The sequence below is a fragment of the Trichoplusia ni genome, chromosome 11 (assembly GCF_003590095.1).
Source record: "Trichoplusia ni isolate ovarian cell line Hi5 chromosome 11, tn1, whole genome shotgun sequence".
Lineage (NCBI taxonomy): Eukaryota > Metazoa > Arthropoda > Insecta > Lepidoptera > Noctuidae > Trichoplusia > Trichoplusia ni.
The window spans coordinates 2,095,146-2,108,817 of NC_039488.1; the positions used below are offsets into that span (position 1 = coordinate 2,095,146).

At 35.9% G+C, this 13,672-nt stretch overlaps 2 protein-coding genes across 2 annotated transcripts in view; both read right to left on the reverse strand.

Annotated features, from left to right (window-relative positions):
- Positions 1-13,672, reverse strand: part of LOC113499098 — a 268,950-nt gene that overhangs the window by 59,565 nt on the left and 195,713 nt on the right. The gene's annotated exons all lie outside the window — the stretch shown is intronic.
- On the reverse strand, positions 187-12,850 carry LOC113499093 (helicase SKI2W). The gene is made up of 22 exons (XM_026879442.1): positions 12,271-12,850; positions 12,029-12,202; positions 11,382-11,637; positions 10,821-10,994; positions 10,181-10,476; positions 9,647-9,759; positions 8,918-9,149; positions 8,315-8,498; positions 7,999-8,136; positions 7,504-7,618; positions 6,966-7,092; positions 6,639-6,743; positions 6,195-6,351; positions 5,774-5,918; positions 5,300-5,622; positions 4,786-4,914; positions 4,323-4,455; positions 3,722-3,896; positions 2,909-3,125; positions 2,242-2,468; positions 1,373-1,525; positions 187-1,070 (listed from the first exon to the last, which is right to left on the reverse strand). Exons 1-22 carry the CDS (start codon positions 12,307-12,309, stop codon positions 924-926), a joined length of 3,759 nt encoding a protein of 1,252 aa, XP_026735243.1. The 5' UTR covers positions 12,310-12,850; the 3' UTR covers positions 187-923.

Genomic DNA, 13,672 nt, shown 5'->3' on the forward strand with positions numbered 1-13,672 from the left:
CAAGTCTGTTGAAAGAGTATTATTTCTAAGACATCCTTAGGTCTCACGATGTCTCAGGCTTACCTGAATAATAGCGACACACAGTTAAGAACGTCTTAAAGATTCGTTTCGGTATTGGAGGATATAGGTAATTGTTCTATCAGCCTGTAGATATCGCTACTGGACGCAGGAATATTATCAAATACGGATGGTTTAAGAATCTATAATAAAAATAAAAGCAAGAAAAAACAATACAACCAAAAAGGGTTCATGACGAAATTGCAAAAGCTTACACCAGCCTACAATAAAAAAAAAGTCGAGACATTTTATAATAAATAACTGCAATCTACAATATAATGAGTAATGATCAGCATTATTGTATAATAAATATATATTCTTCTATAATAACTGTCATGCATCAATACACAATCAAGTAAAAATAACTTTAACGAATATGCGAAAAAAAGGCGAACTAAACTAACGACACATTCAAAATAAAAAATACTACTTCTTGATGCATGCAAATATCTCCTTAAGCCACAGTCTATAGTGATATAATATGTGGTATAATAATTTACTATGCTGTTTACTGCACCGACAACGATTCTTCAAAATATTGTTCTTTTAATCATTGCATTAAGCACAGGGCACATCGCCAGCTGATTTATAACACAGTTATATGTAAAAAGTTTCTGAGCAATGAACAAGCAAGTCCTTCAAGAAAACCATGTTTTGAGAACAACATTTTCCTTTTGAAATATACTTGTTTGGGAAATCAGGTTTTCGAGCACGGAAGATTTGACGCAGTCTTATTTTTTAAACAATTTATATCTCAGTTGTTCCGAAGCATGAAAGAAGGTGAAACGGTGTTTGCCTTATCCTCTTGCTCGCTAGATGGCAGTGTGACGTGCGTATTATATTATTATACCACAGATTATATAGTATTATGTAGTGACCGTTTCTTTTTGTGTAGTGTAGAGGCTGGCAGCGAAGACTATGTCTCGCTTGATCGCTGTCGATGCTTCCATCATCTTGGCTTGGAGTTTGGGATCCCCTACCGCCACTGCTGCGTCCTTCACGTCGACTAGTAACTGGAAGGAGTTTAGATAGTCTGTTCAGTAGACAGTTGGTTTACCTAATTAAATTTGTGAATGGATAAAGGGTAAAACGGGAAATAGAAATAAGTGTGGTAAGTGAAATCTGAAACTTTAAATCCGTTCTAATGTACCAAGTACTTCAATTTGTTTTCTATAAAATACTATTTTTCAGAAGTTAATCGTATCACTGTTTAAACGTCTCATTTGATGTCAAAAAATTACTTTTAACTTGAATTATAAGCAGTCTTAAATTCATTCTGCAATTCAGATTCCAAAATGAAATAAAATAAATTTACCTCGTGTAGTTGTTGAATACACCTGACGATAATTCCTTCTTGTACGTCGGTGAGATCCATTATTTCAGCGAATGGTTTCTCTAGCGCCCATTCGTAGACTACTCTCACAAGACCAAAGTTTAGTCTTTCAGCTTGACCTTCGAACTGGCCGACCTGGAGGAAATGTACTGCAAATGAGTGTGGTAAGGGGAAGGGAGGACATATGCTCTATATTACGGCAGCTTAAGATGTGCTCGCCTTGTTTAAAATCATATTTTTTTGCTATTGCTGTCCCTCTGCAGGGCAAAAGCCTCCCTTAGATTTTTCAAAAATTTGTATTACATTGTATCATTAAATTACTTTTAATGTGAATAAAAGTTTAGAGAGAATGAAGTAACGATAAAGGAGGGAAAATAAGAAGATAATATAATGATCTATACTAATATATAAAGCTGAAGAGTTTGTTTGTTCGTTTGAACGCGCTAATCTCAGGAACTACTGGTCCAAATTGGAAATTATTTTTGTGTTGAATAGACCATTAATCGAGGAAGGCTTTAGGCTATAAACCATCACGCTGCAACTAATAGGAGCGAAGATAGGCACAATGGAAAAAGTGAAAAAACCGGGCAGGTATAAATGATAACTTATATCTTCTACCCACGGGAACGAAGTCGCGGGCAACAGCTAGTAATATCATAAAATAGACAATATGATACTGGTGGTCGACATTTTTTTGTTAAGACAGAACAAGAGACATAAGACCGCGCGATGAACTGGATACATACCACAAAAAATGGATAGAACAGCAATAGACCGGATAGTGAAAAAATCCAAGGGAGGCGTTTGACAGTGGGACAGTAAAGCAAAGAAAAGAGAACAAAGATAATTACCAAATACTTAGACTCTATCGCTGTTAAATCTTGATCAATTTGTTCGATAGCTTTCACACCCTCTGCTAGTTTATCCGTCAGTTGGTTCTCGACTTGCGTCCGCGCTTGGAACACGAAACAACTGAGCAAGGCTGCGATCTCCGCTGGCGTCTTGTCAGTGAAGACGTTTCTGAAGACCAACTCCGAGATTATGAGCTCGTTCGTACCCATACCGCATGCCACGCGACCTGTTGAGTGTTCTCATATTAGCAGTTGAAAATTGAGAAGCTGTGGTAGATAAGATTGTCGTTAGAAAACCGTTTCATGATACTAAAAAGTAATTGTAAATTACCTTCATGTCAGGGCAATTTAAAGCGTGTTGTAAACTTAAGGATATTATATTTTATAAAGATTTGTTTAAAAAAAAAAACTTACTTAACAATTTTATGGCAAAATCTTAATTCTGGAAAAAATGTCTTTTGCTAAAGAAAGGAAAAAAAACGTTTTACTCAAGTGTCTGCTCTCATATGGATATTTTCTAACTGTGTAAGTTGGAATCGAACGCAACTACCAGATCGTTAGCAGAAGAGGAATCATTTTTGCCTTGGTCCACTGTACACACTTGAACACAGCACAGCGACTCGACTTGTTAACAGACACGATTAAATTACTATCACATCTCACTCACCTTTAAGTATAACGCTATCGTGTTCATCGATATAGCTGAGTTCCCTGAGCACCATCAGCCGCCGCTGGTAGTCCGGGTACAGCGCCAAGTTCTCGAAGGACAGCAGCCGCTTGTATTTATCACGTTTCCTCTCCGTCAACTTCCGCTCGTAAACTATTGCGAACTCCGTCTTAAAGTTAGCTATGTCCGTACATTTCTTTTGTTCTTTTAATTCGCTCTGGAATTATAAAAAAAGTGGATGATTTTAAGCAGATATTTTTTTTTGTGTTTTGGGTAACATTTGTTTTCAATTTCGTAAGCATTGCTGAGTCGTAACCCAATTTCGCATATTTTAACAATATACTTTAATAAAGTCACTAATAAATTATCAGTTAACACTATGTCCTGGTGTCTCATGTAATTAATAACTTGTAAATCATTCACGCAACCTTAAGCCACATTACAAAGTCGCACGCGAAAGGACCAGTTTTTTAGATTTCTGCTTGTCATTTAAGCATGGCATACTGTCAACATGAATCATCGCATTGCTAATCAACTTTGGATATTGAGAGGCTAGTAAATAAGGTGTGTATAAAAATCTTAATTGGATCTAGCCCGCCACACATGAGCGTAATTACACTTCGGCTAGGATCAACAATAAAAACCACCATAATACTTAAGATTTGAAAAACGATGAACTATCTTTGAGAATCCGCAACAAAAAAAATCAGCAAAATGGAGAAATAACAATGTACAGTATAGGTGCTCCATCTCAGAGAAAATTCAACTCTGCATTATAGAGTTAATGCAAAACAAAATATACAGACAACATACCATACACTTATTCATCTTATCAAGTGAGGACAGTATCTCGCCGGTGGTGACGGACAGCGACTGCGTGAGGCTCACGTGTTCCAGCACAGTGGCGCCAGAACACACCGCGTGGGACATGCGAGACAACTCCTGCACTGCGCTGGAGCAGCTGGATCCTACTGGCGCGTCCTTGAACCTGGTGACCATGAGGTTACAAGGAATATATGAACGGGAAGAATGGTCTAATCATAGTAAGGAACTATTGATATATTTGGGGATGAATATCATTAAAAAAGGAAGTTTAAGATTTGGAAAGGTTTAGCATTTTTTCTGGATATCAGTACCGGATAGAAAAGTAGGTCTGATTTTGTTTACCGATTATATTAATGACTATTAAAAATTTCGTTGTATTATACCAACGAAATATTTAACTCATCAAAAAGATTGGTGTCATATGTCGGTAAAACAGTCAGAGTCTGAGTGACTAGAAATATACAGGACAGCTCCTGGTCATAATAATAGTAAATCTGAGGGTACGGCACTGCCCCAGCCAAGTCTTTAATTTTACGGCAAGATAATTAAATTGTAATCTAAAACATAATAATATGCAATCATAATTTACCTGGGCATTTGTCTCCTCTCCCAGTCATCAATAATAACTTTGGGATCGATTTTCAGATTCATTTTAGTGATAGCTACAATGTTTTTAGGTGCAATACAGAGCACCGTGTGATCTAAGGTGGTTTCTTCGGTACCTGAAATACCATATAAAATATAGGTGTAGATGAAAGAAACGGCAATATAGGTACCTATTTCAAGTCAGAAATGTACGTTAAACAGATGTTTAAGTTGATCAAGATTATGATATCAGATTATATTTGTTTCTTCCTTATGTGAAAAAGATAACTCCAACCAGACATATAAAAAAAACATACTATAATTATATAATTATTCCCATTATCTAAATCCAAAGTGAACACTAAAAACAAATCGAAACTATGCCCGAATTTGCAATTTTACCTATTCTATTTTTTTTTAAAGTGATGTTAAATAATCAACAGAATAATAATAATAATGCGATATACCTATAGTATCATACATAGCTGAGAAACTCAGCATCCTGTACCAGTTCTCATCCACTTCGAAGTTATACTTGGCATTGTCTTCAATAGACGTGTTCAGTACTAGCACCTTGTATGGAGTCTGTCTTGGACCTGTAAAAAGGTAGCCAAGTGCAATTACACAGTTTAAGAAAACAAGAAATAAGAGCAAGCAAATTTTTTACAGTGTTATTGGAGTCCTTCTTTTAAGACTGTATCTTGTAGATAAAAGATACACAGTAGTAAACACATGGGTTTAAAGTTCTAACGGGGCAGCAGGATTTTCCGAAAGCGTTTCCGTGGCAACGATACACGAAGGTCAAATAAAGGAAAATGGGTAGGTTTAGTCAGTAGGAGTCTGACACTCCCTTCACCTCAACCCAAAGCGTTAGGAGTAAATAGATGATATCCCATCCGAAAAGAATGGTTTAAATGCTTCCTTCACATCTCTGCTTTTCACAATTACAAAGTGAAGGAACTTTTAAATACAATAACTTACCATTATTATTCAACAATATCCCAAGTTGGTTAACATACGGCCCTGCAGATACAATAAGTATCTTCCCCGGCGTCAATTCCTTTGCAACTTTCGCCGTATTTAGTAATATGGGCATGATGTCATTCAATACGTCGATGTACGCTGCTGCGGTATCATAGAAGGTAGCGAGAGGCGCCAAGTGCGAAGCCAGCGGTGTACTGCATTTTTCTGAATATTCCTTTTCAGCTAGTTGTAATTGTTTTCTGTAGTTGTCCGCTTGACATATTTGGTTGAACTCCCGGAACGAACGTTGCATCATGCCTTCGACTGATACTGTTGCTGCCCTGTGTAATAGTTACATATATAAGATTATAGAGATGTAATTGATTGAAGAGGTATATAAGATAAATTTGATTGAAAAATTGAGATGTTTTTTGTTGTCTTATTTTATACCTTATTTTGTAGGTGCTAAGATTAATTTTCATTCGTACTTACCGTAAAAGACTGAGTATCATAGCATATGTCAGTCTGAACTGTGAGGACAGCTTCTGCGGTATGCCCAACATCATTCCTTTTAGGGTCACGAGATCGGGGACACCCTCTTTGCATAGGATTATCACAGTACCCGTGTCATCCAGACCTACAGAAACATTCTGTCATTAGGTTTTTTTAAAATGAATATAAAAGTAAAAATAATTGTATATTACAGAAAAAACGACTACATCTGTTAGGAATTTAATCCTTGTGTCGCGGGGAGTTTTACAAACATGTAAATCACATGCCTAAAGACACCGAGACTCAGAACAAGCATTCGTGGATCACACAAATGAATCCTATGCGAGGATCGAACCCGCAACACGTCGCGCACAGTGACCTCAACCACTCAGCTATCCGTGCAATCAACATCTAGACTAACCTCGCCTGCCAGCCCTGCCCGCCATCTGTATGTACTCGGCCGGCGCCAGCGTTCGCCGCTGCAGCCCGTCATACTTCGTGGTCTCGTCGAAGACCACAGTTCTAGCAGGCATGTTCACACCCATTGCGAATGTTTCCGTCGCGAATAAGATTTTCACCTATCGAAATAAGGTTTTATGGAATGAAAGTGTGTAGGTTTAAAAGTTTACAAAACAAGGTGTGTGAAGTAAAGTACCACGCTGTATATGTACTTTTGGATTAAATAATAATTACGTGGAATTCAAAGGTTTTGTTATCAAGAGTGATCAAATACAAACATGATAAATTAAAGTTGAAGTCGATTGATATTGTCTTTAAATTCATAAAATGTGGGTGTACTTTGTGTTTTCATTACTTATTTCGCAGTAGAAATATCCAAAACATGGTTAAAGTAAATAGTACTCACGAAACCTGACTGGAACAACATTTCTACAATTTCCTTCAGTAAAGGCAATATACCGCTGTGATGAACACCTATTCCGTTTTCAAGAACTCGTTGTAACCTTATCACCTGAAAACCGAATAAATTTATACGAATTATTTTAGAAACAGCTGGATCGATATTTTATATATGCTATGCACGGTACATATGGAAGAGGTTTGGCAGCAATAAATATCCGGCAACATTGATTCATTTCAAATTTATAATTCATATTCTACATGCCATAGCAATATGTTATAATGCATAGTTGTAGGCCCACTATATTAAAACATTAGAGTGCTGATTACTTGCCTGTGGTAACCGTCTGTCTGGCTCTTTTAGCCTTTGCAGACATTTCTGAAAGAAGGATCTAATGTGGCCCTTCTCTTTGGCTGTAGTTAAGTCGACTGACATCAGATTTTCAGCATTCTGGTCACACCTATAAAACAACTGTGATTAATATAATACTAATGTAAGGTTCTAATAACATTAATGTAAGGTTCAATTAGCTTCAATGTTCATATAAAATGCAAAAAGACACCCAGACTGATAATAAGCATTTGTGGGTCGCAAAAATTGTGTGGCGATTGAACCCGCGACGCGTTACTCACGTTAAATATGGCGTGGTCACTTTTGATACTCAGCTAATTGCAAAATAATTCCTGGGCACTAATATATATAGCAAGCTAATAAGCTAATGTCCAAAGGTGGTGAGGATACGATCCCCGCTTGGGTCAAACATTTATGTGATCCACTTGTTTTAGTCTGAGAATATTTATTGTGTGTTATTTATCAGGATTTTGTTCTCTAGAAATTTCTAGCATACATTTAACGTGTAGACAATTCATACCTGTTACGAGACAGTGTAAACGCGACTACAGGCAGCTTGTCCTTTTGTTTCAAGTGGTCGATGAATGCTACCCACATTGTCTGCTCTGCTTTCGGATTCATATACATTTTGCCACCTAAAGAACGGATACAATAATGTAGGTTATAATTAGCAGAACAACAATAACTATCTAATTAACAGAAATGTTAAAACATTAGGTAAATGGTGTTCAAGGACTTTTAGTGGAGGTTTTTAATGGCGAAAACAACTTTATTCTGATGATGATATTGGATGGTTTTGTACATCAGTTTTAGGTATGCTACACAGTTTATATAATCCGCATAAGATTTCTCGCAGTTCGGGTTACCTTTTTTTCTGAAATAGTAACACTAACATACTAATAAATGGCGCGAAAGAAACAAAAAAAAACTAAGTAAAGGTGTGACTTTATACAAGCCTATTTGAATTTCAAAGGCAGATTTTTGATTAATCTCTGTATGACTATTTAAGCCTTACCTTTTGGGCCGAAGCTCTTCTTGTATTCGTTCTCCCTTGCTTTCTTAGCAGCCACCGCTTCATTATACCCTCTGAGTTGGAAGTTCCCTTCTTGGTCCACCACTAAGAACCGCTCGTTCTTTGATTTACCTCCCGTACCTATAAATTTCACAGCATTCTTACGTTATTTAGAAATACTTTTTCGATATAACTCATAACACGTAAGTTTTTTGCATCAATGAATTCGGAACGTAGTTAAAAAGTCTCTAAAATTAACTATATGAATTATTTCTAACTCTCTTTATTTCTTTAGTTACTTCGCGTAAGTATATCCTACCTGTATAGAGATAATGACAAAGGGGCACTGGTCGCTTCGGTGTGGACACGACATACACTTTCCGTTTCTTAGTCCGGCCCACCCAGTCGGCGAATTGTAACGTATTCGGTACTGTCGCACTTAACATCACAATACTGACGTGCGCTGGTAGCAGGATTAATACTTCTTCCCACACGTAACCGCGCTGAAAATATTTATAAGAGATTTGAAAACGAATACATTGATAAGAGTTTTAAAGCTGTATGTAATATTTCCACCTGTATCTTAATTAAAAGTAAATACTTTAGTTAACATTGACCTAATCCGGAAAAAAAAAGATTGCGATAGATGGCACCACAGTATCTCTATTAAAGTTGTTTTGTATTACTTTGTAGTTTCACTTCTGGATGACGATCCCTCTTTGGTTGGGCGTTTTGTCAGAAAAACAACACATATCGTCTAGCCTACAATACTTGACAATATGGCTGGAAGCATAAGAAAAGAGGGATACCCAACATCAAAACCAGCTTTATCCATACTAATACCTATATAGGTACTACAGAAATTCGCCAACAACATTGTAATTACAATTTAGTTGCCATTAAATTAAGCACGAAGACATACCTCAGCATTATTAATATAATGTACTTCATCAAATATAACGAACTCTAAATCTCTTGTAACATCAGAACCACAATATAACATAGAGCGCAGGATCTCAGTGGTCATGACGAGGCAGGAAGCCGTGGCATTGATCTGCAGGTCACCGGTCAGAAGTCCCACTTCACCGAACATCTTGTTGAAGTCGTTATACTTCTGATTTGATAACGCTTTGATGGGCGATGTGTATATTGCTCTGTAGGAAAAAACAAAACGGTCTTATTACAAAAAAAAAAAACTAAGATATACACTGCAGTGTAATTGCGGATTATAAAACTCTGTTTTCTATACTAATATTATAAAGAGGAAAGTTTTGATTGTTTGTTTGACACAAAGAGACTTCGAAACTACTGGACAGATTTGAACAAAAATTCTTTCACTGTTGAACAGCTACATCATCCCCGCTGAACTTAGGCTATAATTTATTTTCAAAAATATTAGGGTTCCGTAAGAAAATTGAGATATTGTAAAAACCCTAACTCATATTTTCTAACCTCGCGGACGAAGTCGCTACTTCGCTAGCAACTGCTAGTATTTTATATTTGCCTAAAATTAATGGCATAACAGTAGACGGGCAAGCCGGCATATACATATACATATTACATTACATTGCCGTCGAACTAAAGGAATTTAATATACTTAATTGGTTTAGGTACTTAAAAATGTATAGTTTGAAACTGAAAGGATGGTTACCTGGTGCAATTCCTCCTCGACATGGCAATAGCATATTCAGCCACAACAGTCTTACCAGCTGACGTATGAGCCGCAACAAAGACGTGGTGGCCCTCTTCTAGTTTCAGTATAGCCTAAACAAAATTTTATTATGACTAGCTGACCCGACAAACGTTGTTTTGCCTTCTTGGGAATATCAATATAGACAAAAAATTACATACAAAATAAAAAAATGAAGGGGTGGTTAACCATTGACCACTTAGGTGTATGAAACCATACATGTGCATAATTTCATTAATATCAGTCAAGTCATTTCAGAGGTGTATGATGAGTAATATTTTGACACAAGAATTTTATATAAGACTTTGTCTTATGATTTTTAAATTTTCGTACTCAATAGGTAAAAGGAGGTCCCCAATACTAAGGCAAGGCAGTCTGTCCATCTGTGACCTGGATGTATACCAAGAAGTTTATTTATAAATAAAAAAGACGGATACAAAAGTTGTTGTTGTTGACAGCTTCACCAGATTTACTAATACAATGTAAAACCAATACCTGTTTCTGGAAATTATCCAATTCGAAAGGATAAGTCTGTGCCATGTCTTTAATCTTATCCGTGAACTCTGGTACGGGCTGGGACACGTCAATCATCTCCGCCCAATCCGTGGAAGTCACACCGGTCTTCATTGATGAGCTGGTAATATTCAGTACTGGTATATCCGGTAGTTCTATTGGAGGTCTGATGATAGTTGCTTCTAAGAAGTTGTCATTATCTGCATCAGCGTCCAGGTCCAGTTTCCTGGCTGGTATTTGAGGTTTCTTTTGTGGTTCCTCCTCATCTTTCCATAAATCTGTAATTTATATTAACTTGTGAGAATTTGAGCTTGTAATGCTATGCTAAGTAGTCATCCTAATGTAGGGATCATATAGGTAATTTGGCTTACACAAAGTCATTTAATCATTGTGTTGCAGGGGGTTTGATATGCATTCAAATAACATGTACAAAAGCACCCAGACTCAAGACAAGCACTTGTGGGTCATACAAATGCTTGTCCTATGTGGTGTTCAAACCCACAACAAATTTCATGCAGTGGGTTTGATGTGGTGACCACTTGGATATCTGTAAAAATTACATAATGTTCAAACGTCAAAACTTTTTAGAAAGTCAATAATTTAAAAAAAATATTGTATTTACCTACTAAATGTGCGTTATTATCAACAACCTCTTCCAAGTTAATTTTGACATGAATATCAACATTGTCCTCGTCATCAGCCTTGTCACTGGTGTCCTTAAGATCATTGAGGAGTGTAAAGCCATCTTCAGCGAACAATACAGCCTCTTTTGATCCAGGTGGTATGTTCAAGATATCTGTGAAAATATATATTACATAGTTTTTTTTTAAAGATTCTTGTTTGTCTTATTATTTTCCTTAAATTATTGTTCCTTATATTGAGTTAACAGTTAGTTCAAGCTATATTTGTCAGTATTGCCATTTAAGAATGACACATGAAAAAACTATCATTCTTGCAAATAAACCCAAATTAATTGTTGATGGAATATGCATAAATATTAAGGACAATAGAATATGCCTAATCAGGAGAAGCATTATGAATGAAATAAGAATATTGATATATTAATATTAATAATTATACATTAGGTTCGCTGCGTTAACTAATCATCATCATTCAAAATCATGAAAAAAGTATTTTTAGACTGGAGGTGATTGGTTTTGCTGTCAAAATTTGTTCAAATTACCTTCACCCAAAAACTTTCCAGGTTCAGAATTATCCAGATCTATATTAACTTCTCCATTCGCTGCTTCAGCAAGCATCTTCTCCAATTCTTCCTCAAAGCCAGCTGGCAAAAAGGGGCTCTGCGTTGTGGTGCCCCTTGTCGCCAGGCTGGGGGGTAAAGGGGCCCTTGACATGGAGAGGCTGTCTTCATCATCTTCAATTGGTATTTGGATCTCTTCTAGGCCTGTTATCTCACCAGTGATTGGATCCCTTACCACCTTAAAAATTTAATTTTAATATCATAATTTAGTTGTTTGCCTACACACACAACAGCAATATTTTTATATATATCACTAACAGGACAGGTAAAGTTTTTTTTAATCCATCAATTATTTTCAAAGATTTAAGTAGTCAATGGGAAATAGGGACAGAAGAAGCTCTTCTGTTTTATAATATGAAGTTATATGTATGTATTTAGAAACATATAAGTATGTTTATCAGTTATCTAGTACTCATAATACAAGCTTTGCTTAGTTTGAGACTAGATGGCACTGTTTGAAAGTTGTGGAATATAATTATTATTTTAATAAACCATTAAGTTTTATATTAAAATATAAGTAGATCAGGATAATACATGTTTCACCTGTTTTGTGGAGTTTTATCAAATACCTCTAATGTGGTGTCCGGCCCGAAATCGTCGTCATCATGTATAAATAAAGAATCAACATTTGACTCCCTGTGCCAGTGTGTCTGAGATCGTTCCCATTGATGTATTGCAAGTCTTTCCGGCTTCAATAAGTATTCTTTAACCCTCTCATTCAGATCTTCAAAGATAGGTGGCAACTAAAACATATTGCAAAAACTTTATAAACATATTTTTTACTTCCACCTTCTCTGAAAAGTATACCCACTTTGAAGTCGGAAAAGTCATTTTCAGTATCGATAGACATCTATGTAATTATTTAATACTATAAACTTATGAGGTTACTTTATTTTGAACGTTTTCTTCGCAACGAAACGAATCTAAGATAAACTCCGAACAATGACAACAGGCAGAAATGTCAAAGTCAAACTGACAAAAACATATGAACTTGTAATTCCCCGAATGAAAGACCGGAGAAGTTTATTTTTAACTTAGACCATGAGTTAATACCAATACGAATGTTTTGTTAGTATGTTTATTAAACAGCAATAATTGTACATTGTCTGTTTTCATCCATTATCTCAAAACACGAAATGAAGGCGAACGTTTTCGAACGATTTTTCTGTCATTTAAGATTATCCATCACCGGTCACAGTATATCAGAAACAAAGACATTAATTAATACTCTATCAGAAATAATCAGAATGTACTCTGTGGGGTCAGTGTCCGACTCTTTTTTTACAGACTGAATAACTCACAAAGCATCAAAATCTTTTTTTCAAAATCTTTTTTTCTTAACTCTCTTTCTGTTTATAGTTTAATCCCTACTTATATTAATATTATAAATGCGAAAGTAACTCTGTCTGTCTGCCTGTCTGTTACGTTTTCACGTCTAAACCACTGAACTGATTTTAATGAAATTTGGTACAGAGATAGAGTTGACCTTGAGAAATAACATAGCATAGTGTTTATCCCGGACTTTTGAAGAGTTCTCTTGGAAACGCGATATAACTGACCTCGACGCGGGCTAAGCCGCGGGCAAAATAAAAAGCAACGCTTCATTTAATGAACTGTACGCGACATCTATGTAGATCACTAGAGTTAAAAACTTTAAGTACTTAGGTATCTACAAGTAGTTGAAACGAACAAAAGCTAGCTGCTGGTGGATTTTTGCGTGATCCGTGTATTCACTCGCCCTATCCCATAAAATAAGTTTCGACCATATCTAGGTGACTGCAGTATATTCAAATTAAATTTATTAGGAAATTGTACAAGATATTATATGAGCATGTAATTACCCGATATACTCACGTTCATTACATTATTTTGTTAATTGGCCTTCTTTAAATGTGTTCTCAATGTGCAACGGTATCTAAAAGGAACGTAGCGTAAGACGTTGCAATTAGCTTTTGTGTAGAAACGATATATTAAATATTTCACAAATAGCTTAAGATCACTACAACAAACATTGCAATTACGTATTTATGGCGTAAACTGTGTCAGTGTATCGAGGTATATTGTAGTATTAGTATTTTAGGTAATCTACTGACTGGCTCTTGCATCTATCGTCTAAACTTGGTAAAACCCTCTTTTTAGCTATAAAACAGGGATACGGTTAATTATTTAATAGGTGTTTATATGCATAATATCTCACTGGAAACATGATGATT